The sequence below is a fragment of the Macrotis lagotis genome, chromosome 1 (assembly GCF_037893015.1).
Source record: "Macrotis lagotis isolate mMagLag1 chromosome 1, bilby.v1.9.chrom.fasta, whole genome shotgun sequence".
Lineage (NCBI taxonomy): Eukaryota > Metazoa > Chordata > Mammalia > Peramelemorphia > Peramelidae > Macrotis > Macrotis lagotis.
In genome coordinates, this window is record NC_133658.1 from 594074135 (window position 1) to 594093089 (window position 18955).

The following is an 18955-nucleotide window of genomic DNA, read 5'->3' on the forward strand; positions in this document are numbered from 1 at the left end:
GCCCTGACACACATTGACTGTGTGACCCCAGAGCAAGTTATTTAACCTTTTCATGATCTCAGGCAACTAAATTACTGAACAGTTATCTGATTACATTGGTAGAGCTTAATTAATCTAGAAATCACAAGACCAAAAAATAGTTACCTGGCAGGTATAGATAAGTCAGAATACTTCCCACAAACTATTTAGGTGGCTTCAGGAGATTTCAGTTTCTTTTAAATTCTAATACATCAAAAACCCCTAAAAAAAAACCAAACTGGCCCTGGAGTCAGGAGTTCAAATCCGGCCTCAGACACTTAATAATTACCTGGCTGTGTGGCCTTGGGCAAGCCACTTAACCCCATTGCCTTGCAAAAAAAACAAAAAAAAACCCTAAAAAAAATTCTAATACATCTGTGATACCAGATGAGTCCTCATTTTAAACTGTTAGAAATCTTACAGTCAGGTCTTTAAAAAAAAACCCAAACTATTGACAGATATATTTTGTTAACTCATGTCCAGAATGAGTGTTCTACTTTAGGCAGTCAACAAATGTTATATTAATAATTAATCGATTTTTATGTGGACTGGTCAGAGGACAAGGCCTATGGCTTCCATTTCTATTTAAATATCTCCCCAAACTACAACATAGACAGTCTTTGATTTTGTACTTGCACCTGTTGTGACCAATATGAAAATGTCTTTTTCATGTACTTAACTGTGATATTATGTAAAAGCATAGCTTTTTATGTAACTAAGTACTATTGGAAAGTAAGAGGGCTTTAATTAGGATATAGGTATGAAGATGAGATATCAAAAAGCACAATTGATTATATTTATTCAAGTGGGTGAACTAGTCAATACAGTTTTAGGAGGATATATTTTAAAATTTGGTTCTTAAGTGTAACTGCTATTCTGTCTCAGTATGGTTAAAAAAAATTAAATACTCAAAATTGGCTGAAAATCTTGTATCATTTTATTTTGACTTTAAAGACAGTGAAGTAGAGATATGAATCCTGTTAAAGACAAAATTTAACTAAAGTACTGAGACTGGTTCAAAAAGCACCACAAATTTAGTATCCTTATTCCTCAATCTATATTAAGCTATAGCAGTGTTTCCTCTAAAATTCCTAGATCCAATTAAATCTTATAAATTGTATTGTGTAATTTAGCGCTAATGTGAAAAAAATATTATAAATAGGACTTGTGCAACTATAAAAAGCCATTCAAGACCTTTAATTCTTTCTTGAACTAAAAGCTCTTAAAAAAAACTTTAAAGCTTGTCTAGCAGAAAGCAATTTCACTGTTTTCCATTGGAATAAAGGTCTTACAACTTAAATGTCTCGTATTTGCTATAGTTTTTCAAAAAGTAGATGACTTAGTAGTCATAGATGACTTATTTCTTTTGCTATGTTGCTGGGCCTGTTTGTCCATTGTAAATTAAGCCAGCATAGAAATTAGTCTATATCCATATGAGTCCAATTCTGTGTTCATTTCTAGAAGTGCTTGAATTGGAGGGAAATATGTAAAATAAACTTAGAAATAGTCACAATTCGCATTGTATATAGCATTTTCCTCCCCCAGTTCTTTGAGGTAGATAGTATAAGTATTGTTTGTACATAAGCATAAAGAAACTGAGGCCAGCAGATTTAGAAGTGAATTTTCCAGTGTCTTGCACTTCTATCAAGGTTCAGACTGAATCCTGGATCTCACTCCAAGGTTTATTATACTTTCTTTAAAAATTGACTCTGCAGGGGCAGCTCAACTTTCGAGTCAGGAGATCCAGAGTTCAAATGCAGTCTCAGACTCTTGACGCTTACTATCTGGTCAAGTCACTTTATCCCAGTTGCCTCAGCCAAATATAAAAAAAAAATTAGGTTCTCAAATCTGTACTATTTTCTATAAACTAACTGAGAGTTTTCATTGGATATGCTTATTGTAAATATTTGTATTAGTTTTAAAATGATTTCTGTTATTCCTTCTATATCCTTTCTCAATAATGTTTCAAAAATAGTGACTATAACTGGGTTTTTTGACTTCACCCAATCTGAAAATCCATTGACCCACTCATATCTCCAACCCCACTACTGATTGACACAGAAGCTTTGACCTTCTCTGTTACTGACCTAGACCCATTTTTCCCCTCCTTTAACCATCTGGTGACCTCACTCCTATGAAGCTCATTCCATTAGTGCCAGACTTAGTAGATACCTAATTCATTTTAACCCTATTTCATCTCCGAATTACTAGGCTCAAATCTAAGAATTGTCTTCCTGGTAAAAAGGAATATAGACATCAACGACCTGCAACTAATCTTTTTAAACACTGCAAAATAGAGTACTTGGTCATTTAGTTATATTTTGACAGGCCTAAGCAGTGGTATCTTTAATGACCTTGTTTCTTCCCTAGATATTTCAGAGGTTTTTTTTTTTCCCTCCCTCTTTTTCTCATTATTTTCTTCTCACTACATGCCTAAACTTTTAAGAAAACTTTTTTAAATGTGAAGAGATTTGAAACTTTCCTTCAGGGAATTTTCTTCAATACAGATGAGAAATGGGACAAAAATAAAAATTATTTACTTATTTTTTTCCCTGTTCAGAACTGTCCCCTATAGTTGATTATCTGGGCAAGGGCAGGGGTCTGTCTACATGTGGACCAAGTAGAATAACTATTTTTTTTTTATATTTTCTTTTCCACAGATGTGGGGGAACTGTTGGTGCAATTCTAACATGTCCACTAGAAGTTGTGAAAACAAGGCTACAGTCCTCTTCTGTAACACTTTACATCTCTGAAGTACAGCTGAACACGATGACCGGTGCTAGTGTCAACCGAGTAGCTAGAGTCTCTCCTGGACCTCTCCATTGTCTAAAGTGAGTACAGTACCCATGTGTTTTCCTCAGTCAATAATAATAGGTAGATCTCAGCATATTATATATAATTTGTCAAATTTTAAATATTTAGAAAGTAATAAGCTTAGAGAGGCCACTCTGCATATTCATATTATTTCATTTAATGATATTGTATATTTCTGGTTGATTTGTGTAGATGGAAAAGCCTATGTAAAGGAACTGTAAGTTTCAAATTATCTGTATTTGAATTATTTTTGTACCTAAGCAGAGAAACAAAAATATAGATCTTATCTATCTCTTCCCAAAAATAAAATTTTTTTTGTGATGGCTATCTGGAAAGGGGCAGAGGAAAAGATACTGGGAGAAAATTGGTTGATTGAGGAAAAAGGAAAAAGATTATTTAGAAATTTATTTTTTTAAAAAAGAAAAAACCCATATGATCAAAGTTATTAAGTAATTCAATTAACAGTTGGTGTATTTAGTACCCTCTGTGAATAGCATATTCTACTAGGCAAAGTGAAGAGATACAAAAAAAAAACACAAGACAAGGTTCTTTGCCATCTAGAAATTTTCCACCTAGCTTGTAGAAATTGTATAGAGAAAAATAGAGGAATTTAAGAAATGAGACTATAAGGAGCAACTAGGTGGTGCAGTGAATAGAGCATCTGCCCTGGAGTCAGGAGGACTTGAGTTCAAATCCAGCCTCAGACACTTAATAATTACTTAGTTGTGTAACTTTGGGCAAGTCGCTTAACCCCATTGCCTTGCAAAAAAAAAAGTGATTATAATTCATGGTACTAAGCAGAGAAATGAACAGGACATGTAAGTCAGTAGCAGTTTTTCTTGATGACATAAAATAAGTAGAAAAAATGAACAAGTCAAGTTGAGAACATATCAGAGATTATGTTGAATGCAATGGAGTACTGATGTAGGGGAATAAAACAAGGGGATGGGGGGATGAGGATCAATTGTAACAAGAGTCACCTGTGTAGTTGACACCTGGAATGTGTACTCTTCCTGTGGGATTGAATTAGACAGAAGAACTGAGGGTCTAGAAGAATTTTTACAATTAATGAAAAATGGTGGCAAGAAAAGTCAAAGAATTAATCAGAGAAGAAAAAGAATTGAAAAAGATAGAATGTCACACATCAAAGAAGGAATGTATTTTTTAAGAAGTGGTCAGTAGCATCAAATACCAATTCATTATAAATGATCTTTTATAAAACATTCTGCAATGTACAACATGGAAACAATGTAAAGACCAACAGAGTGCTTTCTGTGGGGGCTAGGGGGGAGGGAAGTAAGATTAGGGGAAAAATTGTAAAACTCAAAATAAAATTTTTAATATAAAACATTCTCTTTAAGTTTGAAAAAAAACTCTTAGTGGCCCTTTAATTTGGTCAGTTTAACTAAGGAAAGGACAAGCAGTTGAAATCTTGTGGCAAAGAGCAATACAAGATGAGTTTATTTTGCTTCTAAAAAGTAAACATCATTGAACTTAGTTCAAATAGATACGGACCTTAAATATCTGATAAAATCAGGCACATAGAACAGTTGGTTACATAACCATTCCTGAAAATGGTAATCTTCAGCGAATTTTCTATTTTAAAATACATGAGGTAAGGCTATTATTGAAATTTTTAGTAAAAAAGAAATTTCAATTTTATATTTATATTTTCATTGCCTAATACACAGTCACTAGGTAATTGATAGTGTTTTTTAGGTTTTTGCAAGGCAATGGGAGGGTTAAGTGGCTTGCCCAAGGTCACACAGCTAAGTAATTAGTGTCTGAGGCTGAATTTGAACTCAAGTACTCCTGACTCCAGGGCGGGTGCTCTATTCACTGTGCCACCTAGCCACCCAAATATTTTTAAAGGGGGAAATATTTTATTTAAGGTTTTTTGCAAGGCAAACGGGGTTAAGTGGCTTGCCTAAGGCCACACAGCTAGGTAATTATTAAATGTCTGAGGCCGGATTTGAACTCAGGTACTCCTGACTCCAGGGCTGGTACTCTTTCTACTGCGCCATCAGCTGACCCTAAGGGGGAAATATTTTTAAAGAAAAAAACTAGCAAAATTAGTTGCTGCATTAAAAAAAATTCTGAAAAATGTGTGGAAAATACCACATCCATGGATATCCAACCTCCATAAAGAAGTGGAGTGGATATGTCTTCTCATTCCTTCGTTGGAGCCATACTTTTTCTTTGTAATTTTGCAATATTCACTTTGGGTTGTTTTGTTGTTTGTTACATTTATGTTGTATTCATTCTATATTCAGTTTTCTTGTTTGTTTGCTTTATTCTGAGTCAGTTTATTTAGATCTTTCCATGCTCCTCTATGTCATGTTCAATCATTTCTTAGAGCACAGTATCATGGAACATGACTGATTGTATGTAGACATCTATTTTGTTTCCAATTCTTTGATATCACAACAAAGTGTTACTTTAAATTTTGTTATATATGGGAACTTTCTTTTTACCCAGTCTAGTAGTACAATCTCTCAGTCATAGGATATCTTCCTATAACTTCCCTTTTAGGAAAGAATATGAAACCAATATATTAGTCTTTTTAGGTAACTAAATGTAGTCTTCCATAACTTTTTAGATTATTTTTGGCAAAAGAAGAATTGATGATAAAAAAGAATTTTCACTAAAATATGCAGGAATAAATTGGTTATTTAAAATATTTGTATGGCAGACTTTATATTCATTATGAAATTCTTTCTTTTTTCTCTTTCAGGATGATTTTGGAAAAAGAAGGTTCTCGTTCTTTGTTCAGAGGATTAGGCCCAAATTTGATAGGAGTGGCCCCTTCCAGGTAAAAAATAAAATAGTAAACAAAACAGTTTTTTCACATTTCAAGATATATGAGCTTTAACAACTAAATTTCCTAAAAGCATTATATGGAAATGTTTTAGAATCTTTGTAAATGAATTTGTAAATAAATAAATTTACTTTGTAAATTAATATTTTTATATTAACAAGTTCCAGGGTATTGGAGTTTTGTGGTTATCTTTACCTTCTCTCCCCCCCCCACATAATCCACTTTTCATTATTAATACAAATAAGAACGATCATTTAGATTAAAAATTGAAAAAATACATAATTTTGAAAATAAAAATATATATTCTTGGTATGAGGGATCCAGGTACCAATGAAGAAAGTATATAACAGAGATGTCTTTGAATTTCTACACCATCCAGCTAAAATCCTGTCTCTCCCCTTCCCTTCAAAGTAATGCTTCTTAGAAAAATTGTTCATAACCAATGCCTCCCCTGCTTACCTCTACTAAACCTCTTTCCCCCTTTTCATTCAGCTACCTGTAATATGGCTTCTATTACTACAATGCTAATAAGGCTGTTTTTTCCCAAAGGTCCTCATCCTTATTTGATCCCATCACTGCTTTTGACATTATAAAGCACCCTTTCCATCTAATACTCTCTCTTTTCTTTGCTTCAGTGATGCCATATTTTTCTGGATCACCTAAATTTAATTCAAAGGTATATGAATAGATTTCAAGACATTTAAGAACTTGTAAGGAAAAAATTACAACTTTATCACTAATGGCAAAGTGAAATTTAGCATTTCCTTCTATTATAAATACAGACTACAAATGTTATTCTGACAAGAGGTCCACTGGAGTCTATCATTCAAAAAAGATTGAGAACCCTAACTTTAATTGCTCCCATGTGCCTCCAGCCCTTGTTCTATTCCTAATTCCTCATAATGGCCATATCCCAAGGTTCTGATCTTGATTCATGTGTAATCCCACCCACTTACATGCTCCTCTTTTATCTCCCTTCTTTGGAAATCTCCTTGTCTTTAGCTATCCTCCTTAGGGCAGTACATCTTATCATCATTCATTCTCCTATACCTGAAACCTTGATATATTTGACTCTTCCTTACTTTTCATGTCTTTTGGATTCTACTTCTTTAGCTTCTCTCCTATCATTCTCCTTTTCTGTTTCTGTCGCTCTAAAGTAGATTAACTCTTGGGCTGTTATTGCAGTTGCTTCCTAACATAGAACTAATGATATCACTTCTCTACTCAAAACTCTTCAGTGGTTTCCTGTTTCCTGTTTCTTATCAAATAAAGTTCAGAGTCTATATAGCCTGATATTCAAGTCCCTCCAACCAGCTACCTTTCCTTTCTATCATATTATATCCTCCCTCAGAAGCTAAGCTCCTACTAAACTGAATTTCTTTGCCTCCCATTCATACTTGATATTTTTATGCTTCTGTGCTTTTATTAATACTATGTTAATTGCTTTCTAAGTTGAAAAATCTAAATGATGTAATTACAATTTTAAAAATTTGTGATTAATGCTATTTAACCATATGTGAATATCAAAAAGTGAGGGGTGGGAAGCTTATGTAAGTTAATTTTTTTAAGTCAGGGGTAGTTTGAAATTTTTGGAAGACAGACCACTTTCCTACAGAAAGGAACATATCAAAATATATAAGTATAGTTATATTTAAAAGTGTTAATGGTATCTCTTCAGTGAATCCTCTTCTTATTCTTAGATTTAAAAGAAAAAACTTTGTCATGGAAACACCTTGGAACTGACTAAATCCATAAATTTTAGCTAGAGACCTTTGGAGTTTTTTTCAAATCTAAATTACATTGATAAAACAAAAAAAGTGCTTTAAGTTTGAAAAATCATAAATATTATGCCTTTACTGAGTACCAGTTCATTTGTTTTCATGAGCCTATTTGAGTTCGCTGGTTTTGTTTTTGTTTTCCAGCAAAGCTAGAGAGGTTTACCATTTTCTTCTCCAGCTCATTTAACAGATGAGAAAACTGTTAGGTGACTTGCCTGAGTTTGCACAGCCAATAAGTATCTGAGACCAGATTTGAACTTGGGAAGATGAGTCTTCCTGATTCCAGACAGGCAGGACTTGAAGCAGAGAAGTTGAGAATCATGACAACAAATGTTAGAGTGATGGAAATTAAATAATAAGGATTCTATCCAATGTACTACCTAATTGCCTAACTGGGTTCCAGTTGCTAGGGACACAACAGAATATTTAAAACATACACAAATAGGTACATACATAATACATTCAGAGCTGATGCAAGATAATAAAGGAAGGCACAATCAGTGGAACTGAGGAAGTTTTCTTGAATTTGAATTTGCCCCAAATCTTGAAAGAAAGTCAGGGATTCTAAGAGGTACAAGTGCGGAGGGAAAACATTCTAGATATAGGAGACAGTACAGAGTCCCTTAAGGATACAAGATGGAGGTCACAAGGATAGCAGGCAAATCAATGTGGCTCATCCATAAAATAAGGAAAGGACATAAAACCCTACTCTCTCAACTTCCCCTCAAAAAAGGAGAGTTTGTATGTGAATATGGATTATAGGGAATTCAGAGTTTTTTAGGCAGAAGACATGGTCAGGCCTGCACTTTAGGAAAAATCATTTTGTCAAGTTTTTAGAGGATTGAGGAGGGGCAAGACTTGAAGCAGGGAAATTGAAAATCATGAAAAAGATAGAAAAAAATAAATAAGAAATCTAAAAGCTGGAAGTCAATTTAATGAAGCATAAGAGGAATACCTTCAGGTAAATCATTAGTGCATGGTTTATATCACTGTATGCTGATTATAGCTATGCTTTATTACATAAAACATTATTAAGGGGTTATATTAAATTCAGTATTATCTTCTCATTTGGATTAATACAATCATTTGATTTTTTGTATGTATGTAATTTTTATGTATATGTTAAGAATAATGTATTCCATTTGTGTTGTATTTTCTTAAGTTTAGAATAATTTGTCATCTCTAGAAGACTTAAATTTGAAGGAAAAAAACAAAATGCATTTTTTACTGATTTGATTTGTGATTGATCAGTTTGTTCTTTTTTATTTTTTATAGGTTTTTTTTATTTTTGCAAGACAATGGGGTTATGTGGCTTGCCCAAGGCCACATGGCTAAGTAACTATTAAGTGTCTGAGGCTGGATTTGAACTCAGGTACTCCTAACTCCAGGGCCGGTGCTCTAGCCACTGCACCACCTAGCCACCCTGGTCAGTTTGTTCTAAAGAATAAATAGAATTTATTAGATTATTAATCTTTAGGACTGTAGGATCATAGATCTAGAGTTAGATCAGACTTATTATAGTTTAACCCCTTTATTTTACAGTATGGAAACTGAGCCCCCCAAAAAGAGAAATGAATTGTCTTGTACACAGTTCTTGTGATTTCAGAGTCAATTTTCTTTCTAATATGTTATGCAGAGTCTAGAGCTAAATGTGTGGATTAGATCAATATACATAAATACCAATTGCACTTCAGAATTTCCAGTTAAACTCTTTGGCAGTTTTTCCAAGAGTCATGTAAACTAGCTCCTAAGTTAAATGATCCCTTAAGCTAGTTAATCTCCCTTAAGTCTTCAGATCTGCTAATGGTCAAGACAATGCTTCAGACTGAGTTTGCTCACAAGTATTTCTTGTTCATTTTTAAATTACAACTCATTCTTCCCTCCTGTTTTCTTCATAAAATACAGATTTAATGAAAAAAGATGGAAGATCTAGACAGGGAAGTTTTTAGGTCTTTTGGTCTTAGCCTAGCCTTATGGAAAAGAAAGGAGGCTCTTAAGCATTTTTTAATCTCTGGAAGCCACACACCTATTAACTGGGAATGGTAATCCTGTAATACCCATTTTGAAATTCAGTGCAATCTGGATATTTATATCTGTGAGAGGTGTGTGTGTCTGCACATGCATATGTATTTATATAAGTAGATAGTTAACAAAGCAAGATTAAGGATTGGGGGACACCAGATTCAGAAGCGACAGAGAGTTCAAGGGCAAAGCATGGAAGAAAATTATCAATAGATTGCCACTATTGTGAAACTTCTTTAAACTCTTAAAAATTACTGAAGACTCCAACGAAGTTTAGTTTTGAGTAGCCTGGCACACTGTTAAAAATGTTAAATATTAACATCAGCATGATGATATTGAGATTGATGGTTTCTGGTGTAGTGATTTACTTTATTAAAAACTAAAATGACCAAATCTTAAAATATTAACAAACTCATTTCATCTTGAAGTAACATTTATGGGAAAAATAACTACATTTTATGTAAGAAAAATTAATGAGAAGAGCAGTGTTTTGCATATTTTGACAAATCTCTTTAGTACTTTGCTTAATTGAAGATAATTGGATTCTCCTATCTGCTTCTACATTCAATCTGTTGCCAAATGTTTTGGTTGAAATACATGAAGGAAATCCAGACTCAGATATGTAATTGGAAAAGAGCATTTTAATATGGTTTTATTATTTTGTTATATTGATATATATATAATAAATATTACAAAATAAAATATTAGTTTTATTATAAAAATATTGCAGACTCCCTGAAAAGATCTCAAGACCTCAGGTACCCTCAGATCACATTTTGAGAACTGCCACAATAAGATGTAGTGTGCTAGGAGATTTTGAATATAAATTGGTTTCCTCAAAAAAGAAAGGGAAAGGAAACAAGCATTTATTTGGTTCTTATTCTGTGCCTAGCAGCAAGGGGACCCATAATAGTTTTAAGTGCTGGGCCTGGAGTCAGGCCTCAGACCCTCAAGTGCCCCGTGGCCCTTACCTCCACTGTAAAAGGAGATAATCATCGTCCCTATCTCCCAGGATGGTTGTGAGAAGGAAAAGAGATCAGAGTTGTAAAGCACTTAGCACATGGTGGGCTATATTAATAACAGCTGGTGCTTGACCCCTGCCCCCTGCTACCTCCATGTCCTGTGCAAAGTGAAATACTAGGGATGCACAAGGGATTCTTCCTTCTAGGATATACTCCAGATTTTCTGAACTTAACTCTGCCACAAAAACCTCTTTGCTCTAGAAGTTCAATACATGTCTCACTTTGGAAGTGCCACCATGACTTTTCTGACTGGTTTCTCCCAGAACTTCCATTCTGTCTGTTATTTCTCTCCATCCTTCACTAGTGACTCTCTGGACTTTTTCTCCTAGGCCCGAGAATTCTCTTCTACACTTCTCACACCTGACAAAGATGCCCAGCCCTTTTATGTTCTCTTCTTCCCACCTTAAAATGTAAGCTTCTTGAGTACAAGTACTGTCTTTCTGTTTGTACTTGTATCCTCAATACCAGCTGCTGCTCTGAACATAGCTCACAATAAATGTTTATTGACTTGACCTCAGAAAGAAACAAAGAGGCAACAGAGTATAATGAAACAGGTATTAGATTAGGAGTCAGAAGGCCTGCATTCAAAGCCTAGCCCTACCATTTGCAATCCAGGTTAGGTTGCAGAAGCCTTTACTTCTTTACCCCTATGAGATGTGAGAATTAACTAAAAATTCGATGTTCATTTGATGTTCTAATTTACATTACTCTGAAATGTTTCTTTAAAAAGGAGTCAGAGTTTCTATTAAGTGTGAGGACAGGCTTGACTTTCTGTAACCAGAATATTTAATCCACTATATGCTACTTGATAGCTTGTATGACCTAGAAAAATTACTTTGCTTCCCTGAGCCTCAGTTTCCTTATCTATAAAATGTGTAATGCTTATAACATCAGAGAGTTACTTTGAAGATAGTGCTTTGTAAACCTTAAAAGTACCATAGGTAAATATTAGCCATTTTTATTGCTACATGACTAAATCTTTGAATGCTTAAATTTTTCCTTATATTTTTAAGTGATATAACAAGCCATCTCACTCGATGGCTACCCATTCTAACTATTTTGGAATAGTGCCCCTAGTAAAATTGTACTCCATTAAAATAATAATTGAATAGATCAAAATGATAGATTATACACTTCTCAAAAGAGGAGATTATACAGGTCACTAAGATTATTTTTTTATTTTTGTTTTTTTATATGTATATATGAATTTATTTCATGGTATGAACAGAAGCCTAAGAGTTAACACAGGAAATTCTTGTATTCTTTCTTCTGTTGTCAAGTGCCCAAATTTGCAGCCAGCTTGATGTTATGAAAAATCCTAAGGTAAATTCACTTAATGATGTCCATGAGTGGGTGGCTAGGTGGCGCAGTGGATAAAGCACTGGCCCTGGAGTCAGGAGTATCTGGGTTCAAATCTGGTCTCAGACACTTAATAATTACCTAGCTGTGTGGCCTTGGGCAAGCCACTTAACCCCGTTTGCCTTGAAAAAACCTTTTAAAAAAATGATGTCCATGAGCAGCTGAATCTGAACCTTTCAAAGCTTTACTTTTTTTTTTTATCAGCACTTCTGATTTTGTAAATGATGTACCTCATCACACCCATTCCTACCCAGATTTCCTGGTAAACCTGAGTATAGTAGGGCTTCAGTGGAGTCCAAACAGTTTTCATTAAGTTCTGTAACATCGTGGCCGGTCTCTGCACAGATGGGGCACGTGCGGGAGCCCGGGCACGGCAGACAGCAGCAGAAGGCCAAGGGCTCTGATAGGTGACCCCCAAAAGCTGGAGCTGGGCGGGGACTGCTGGAAAAAGCCTCCCAGAGAGTGCCAGAAAAGGCAGGGCCTCCCAGATCACTAAGATTATTGAAGGATTGAAATTCTTTCATCAGGAAGAATTGACAGGAGGAATTAGACTCATTAACGGTGGGGAAATAATTTTTTAGATTTTTAAGGAATTTGTTTCACACCTTTTAAAAACATCAGAACTCCAATTTGGATCAATGTATACCGTGGAAACAAAGTAAAGACTGGTAAATTGCCTTCTGTGGGGGGTGGGGGGAGGGAAGTAAGATTAGGGGAAAAATTGTAAAACTCAAAATAAATAAATCTTAAAAAGAGAAAAAAAAATCAGAACTCATATAATGGAAAAGATTAACATTTGAAGAGGATCCTGACATATAAATTAGGTATTACAGTAATAGTTCTTCCCTAGAGCAAGTTCATGGGATTAGTATTCCAGCTATACAGTTGTTTATTTAGCTATATAGCTAAATTATATATATATATATATATATATATATATATATCGAGAAAGATATGTTGGCTAAATTAGTTATAGAGCTAAAAAGTACCTTTGAGTTACTTTAATCCAGCCCCCTCATTTTATAAATGAAGAAACAGACCCCAAGAAAATGAAGTGACTTGCCTCAAATTGTATCAGTGGTGAATGTCAGAGTTGGAATTCTAACCCAGACCCTCTACCTCCAAATATACTTCACTTTCTACTACACCATACTTAATTTAAGTCAGGTAAAGCAGTCATTCCACTGATCTCTTCAAATTCACACTTGCATTGACTTCAAAATACCATAACATTGTCATTAACTTCAAATACAAACCTCTTTTAATAAAATATATTTTAATAACATCATTACATTTACTTAATCATGTGAATTTTCTCCTTTCTGAAATTTTCTAATGCTTAAAAATACACTTCACATATCTATATGACACTTTATCTCTGTGAGAGCATTTTCCTTTTAATAATTAAATGAACTATAGAGTATTGGTATTGCCCTCCCCATTTTGCAGATAAGAAAATTAGTCTTAGGTCAAATGACTTGCCTTGTGTCACATAGCACATGGAAAAGAAGATCAAAATTTTCTTGTTTTGGGTTCATTGTTCTTTACATTACCCCATGAAAAATGGTATTTCTGAAGTTAAAGTTATAAAATGTTTTAAGTTTCCACATTTTATTTCCCCAACCATTGGTTACATATTGGTGATAAATATGAATATTTATCCATCCCTTATAGCTTGGTAAATATGTTATATTATCATGGGGGGGTTGCAAGGCAGACAGGGTTAAGTGGCTTGCCCAAGGGCACACAACCAGGGAATTATTAGTGTCTGAGGCCAGATTTGAACCCAGGTACTCCTGACTCCAGGGCCGGTGCTCTATCCACTGTGCCACCTAGCCACCCTTGTATTATCATTTAATAATTATTTTGCCTGTTAAATTATTTCATTACTTAGATCTCCTATCCTATCTTATCTACTTCCATAAGGATTATGAGATTTTTAAAATTAAGAATGTCTTTATTCATCAGATATTTTCTTTTTCATTCACCACATTTAACATTCCTATTCTATGAATCATTTCATTTCCAAATCATCAGAATTATATCTATTTTTAAGAAACTGTACCCTGAATGAAGAAATATTCAGCACTTATGGCTGTGCCATGTCAGTATTTTGGGGGGGGTGCTTTGGGGGGTTTTTGGCAAGGCAGTGGGGTAAGTGATTTGCCCAATACTGTACCTATCAAATCACCAAGAGGAGACTTTATAGAACTTGATAAAATAATAACAGAATTCATTTGGAAATATAAAAAGTTTGGGTTATCAATGGACATAATGAAAAGAGGGAAGGATGAAGGGGCATAGTATTTGCAAGGCTACAAACGATAAAGCAGTGGTCATCAGAATTTGGTATTTGTTAATAAAAAGAAAAATCAATGAAATAGACTAGAAAAGGGAGGATGAGAATAATGAAACTACAACCCAGTGTTCAATTTTGTCATAGCAGAGAGAATTGGAAACAAAGCTTACACCAGTCAATTGGGGAATGACTAAATAAATTATGCTGTTTGAATATAATACATATTACTGGATTGTGTAAGAAATAATGAATTATCTGGGGGGCGGCTAGGTGGTCCAGTGGATAGAGCACTGGCCCTTGGAGTCAGGAGTACCTGGGTTCAAATCTGGCCTCAGACACTTAATAATTACCTAGCTGTGTGGCCTTGGGCAAGCTACTTAACCCCATTTGCCTTGCAAAAACCTAAAAAAAAAAAAAAAAAACAAATAATGAATTATCATGAATACTGAGACCCATAGGACCTAATTGCAGTGTGAAGTAAGCTGAGCCAAAAATTACAAAAATGCAAATGGAAAGAAAAATCACATCGAGAAATCAAAAGTGAATATAGAAAACTTTTTAAAAGAATAAGCATGTGTGAACTTGTCCAACCTTTCTGGAGAGCAATTTGGAAATACATCCAAAGGGCAATAAAAATGTGCATACCCTTTGATCCAGCAAAAGCACTACTGGGTCTGTACCCTGAAGAGATGATGAAAAAGGGGAAAAACATCACTTGTACAAAAATATTCATAGCAGCCCTGTTTGTGGTGGCAAGGAATTGGAAATTGAGTGAATGTCCTTCAGTTGGGAAATGACTGAACAAATTGTGGTATATGTACATTATGGAATACTGTTCTGTTAGAAACCAGGAGGGATGAGAATTCAGAGAAGCCTGGAGGGATTTGCATGTACCGATGCTGAGTAAGATGAGAACCAGAAGAACATTGTACATCCTAACAGCAACATGGGGGTGATGGACTTGCTCATTTTATCAGTGCAACAATCAGCACAATTTTGTGGTATCTGCAATGGAGAATATCATCTGTATCCAGAGAAAGAATTGTGGAGTTTGAACAAAGACCAAAGACTATTTATTGCCTTTAATTTAAAAAAAAAAATTCTTATGTATTTTTACTATCTTTATACTTAACTTTTTGTTCCTTTAAGGATATGGTTTCTCTCTTATCACATTCAACTTAGATCAATGTATACTATGGAAACAATGTAAAGACTAACAAACAGCCTTGGAGGGGGGAGAACAAGATTAGGGGAGAAATTGTAACATTCAAAATAAATAAAATTTTTTAAAAAGAATAAGTGGGGGGGGGGGGCACGGCTAGGTGATGCAGTGGACAGAAGACCAACCCTGGAATCAGGAGAACCTGAGTTCAAATACGACCTCAGACACTATACTTACTGGCTGTGTGACACTGCCTTGTACAAAAAAAAAATATAAAGTAATAAGTATAGCTCAAAAGGAGAGAAATAACACATTCCCAATCCATCCCTTTACAGGGACATTTCAAATATTTTCAGCTTTTCTTAAATCTATTAATCATTTGTGCTGGGTTTTTTTCTTTTAAAAAATATTGTTATATGAGATAGTTCCCCAGGAGGGTTAATGGGGGGAAAGGATAATGAGAGTGAACTATGATAATGTAAAAAACAAAAGATATTGATCTAGGTGGTGGTGTAGTGGATAGAACACTGGTCCTGGAGTCAGCACAACCTGAGTTCAAATGCAGCTTCAGACACTTAATAATTACCTAGTTGTGTGATTTTTGGTAAGTCACTTAACCCCATTGCCTTGAAAAAAAACCCTAAAAATAAAAAGCTCAGAATTATAGGAACCAATATTGATTTCTGAGATAACATTACTTGTCTTGTTGGTTTAAAACGTTGCCTATCCTTGAAGTAATAATATTACTATTCATTTCTGAATTCTTGTTTTTAAATTTTCAGAGAAAGTAGTTACTAAATCAAGGTTTCTTGTGGTTCTTCTTTCATTGGTTAATACAGTTAATTAAGTTTACTCATCAATCAAAAAAGAATCGGTTTTGCTTGTTTTCCAGTATCCATACCACATTTGTACACTTTAGTAAATGTATTTAACCTTAAAATTAGCTCATACCTGGTTTTTCCAATCATAACCTTGTTCAAACATTTTGTTTCAGTTGGGCAATTGCAAAATAGCCTTAACCACACTTTTTGTTTGATCAAGTTGAAAAAATGCTAGCAATACAATATCAGCATGTACTAAATAGCATTCAGCATTTTTTTTAAGCTAGACTACAATAAATACTTTGTCATATCTCTAGGAAAGAAAACATGTTTACACAGCTAACCAGTAGTAACCTAATATTAGATGAAGTTATAAATATGCCTAATTAAATTTTGTTTATTATTTTGTATATTTTGTTGGCATTCTAAAATTATGTATTTATCATTTAAAGTCACAAATGAACCAACTGTTATAGTCAACTATAATAATGAAATTGAAATTTTTATTTTAATTTTAGAGCAATATATTTTGCAGCTTATTCAAATTGCAAGGAAAAAATGAACAATGTATTTGATCCTGATTCTACCCAGGTTCACATGATCTCAGCTGCAATGGCAGGTAAGGATTTGTAACTTTGTTTTTTTGACTTTAACTCTAGATGTTAAATGAACTGTAATGAATATAAATTGGAAAAAGTTAAGGTACTTTATTTTGTTTTGTTTAATGTAGATAGTTATAGACTTTTTACATTAACCAGTTCTGATGAAGAATATGCAATGGCTTATCACTGAATTTTTTTTTTTTACGGGAGAATTGAAGAAATTTGATCAAGGTTAACGTTAGACTAATAGTAAATATTTATATTTTCCTAAATATCCAGTTGAACACTTAAAACTCAGTTTTACATATATTTTTAAACCCAAGTATCACTTGCTTTATAAAACTACATAGTTGTAATTCATTCTTCTCTCCTCCTTGATTTTTATTTGTTAGTGCAATTTCCCCTATGCTGCATGTTTTGGCTTCTGCCTGAAATGTGCCGGCAGTTCTTGGTAAAGTATTAATTTGTCCTGTGCTTAAATTCTGCAATTTTTTTTGTTTGTTACATTTCCTAGTAACTGAGATAGAATAACAAAATTAGTTTGTGAATGTGTTAAGATGAATGGTGGAAATAATTTTAAACATTTTATTTAAACCTGGGTAGCATTTTTTTAAAAATGAGGCATAGATTCTTTGTATATGTTTTGCATAAAAATGTTTCCAGGAATTTCCCCAACCATAGCTGTTTAGGTTAAAATGTTCAATGTGATAGCTTTCAGTGTTAGAGTAGCTAAAGTTTCTGAGTCTCCGAAACCACAGTGCCTAATAGATGGGTCCTAAATGATTGTTTTGATATCAGCCATGGTTCTGAAACAACTTGTCACTATGCATGATAAACACAACCATTGTCTCTCATCTGCCTATAGGATGAGATTTGATACATTAATACTTTATCCCAGATAAAACTAAGTTGGGATGCTTCCAGGAAACTTTGAAGTAAACATCTACAGAAGTTTACTTCAATCAACTATGATCATTTCTTGTTTGTCAGTCAACCAACAAGTATTACTGAATGCCTACTGTTTGCTGCTTTATCTATTAACTGCCACCTTACTTGTGGGTTTTTGTTGATTTATTTTTTTTAAGTTATAGATAGTTTGTTTATTTTGGATCATAATTAATTCATTTTACCAAGAATTTTAAGTTGAAATATTCACTGAGTTTTTGAATTATAGTCATTGATTGTTACATAGTAATTCTAGAATATATCTTACAGGATTTTAAATTGTATTTTTAGTAATCATTGAATAATAAACGTTTGGAGCTAGAAATCTTAAAAAATTATTTTAACCAATCCCCTCATTTTACAGACTAAGAAATTTTGGACTATTAATTTTATTTCCCAAAACAAATTTCCTCATAGAACTTTGGAGCTAGCAAGGATTTTAGAAATCATGTAAGTCTATCACTGATAGATTAAAAAATATATATATATATATATATATATGTATGTATATATCAAATTGCTTGCCTAGTCAATGAGAAGGGGAGGGAGAGAATTTGGAACTCAAAATTTTTTTTAAAACTAATGTTAACATTGGGTTTTACATGTAATTGAGAATAGTAAAATGTTAAATAATTTTTTAAAAATCTGTAAAAGTTAGAAAATTTGAGTTATTTTCCTGAGTAGCTTGTCAGGAGAAGCCAGGACTAGAAATTTAGGTCTTTATGTAGGATTCTTAGATTTTTTTTTCAAGTCAATGGGATTAAGTGGCTTGCCCAAGGCACACGGCTAGGTAAGTGTCTGAGGTCAGATTTGAACCCAGGTACTCTTGACTCCAAGGCCGGTGCTCTATTCACTGCGCCACCTAGCCACCCCTTCATGTAGGATTCTTTAAAAAGAAAAGGCTAAATTTTTTAGCAAAAGAACCATAAATTTTCAACAATGATGGAAATTAAACTATTAGTATTTTCTTGAACATTTTAGCACTTCTGTACTCAAAAGCTATGTCTGGAAACAATCACTGCATATTTTCTCCTTGGTAACTTTGTTAGTATTAACCAGCTGGAAACTTTCCTAGTTTTCTAAAAATAATATACAATAGAAAAAGAAATAAAATCAAATATCTAGGTTGATTTTAAGGTCTTTTTCAACTGAATATGAGAGTCAATGATTATTCAAAGTAAAAGGCCATGAAAACATTAAGACACAAGTGATATGGGTAGTTATGTTTGTAAAAGATCATTTATAATATACCCGAACCCAAATAATTAATTATGCCAAGATTATGATTGTAGACA

General features: G+C 33.7%; 1 protein-coding gene and 1 pseudogene across 4 annotated transcripts in view; one reads left to right on the top strand and one right to left on the bottom strand.

The window, feature by feature from the left end:
* Positions 1-18955, top strand: part of SLC25A36 (solute carrier family 25 member 36) — a 51947-nt gene that overhangs the window by 7495 nt on the left and 25497 nt on the right. For all 4 annotated transcript variants that reach the window (XM_074214895.1, XM_074214894.1, XM_074214897.1 and 1 more), the window contains 3 exons: positions 2679-2849; positions 5567-5644; positions 16632-16732. In XM_074214895.1, the coding sequence (XP_074070996.1) occupies positions 2679-2849; positions 5567-5644; positions 16632-16732 (350 nt within the window). The remainder of the gene's footprint in view (positions 1-2678; positions 2850-5566; positions 5645-16631; positions 16733-18955) is intronic.
* Positions 11940-12156, bottom strand: LOC141508116 (ATP synthase F(0) complex subunit j, mitochondrial pseudogene; annotated as a pseudogene).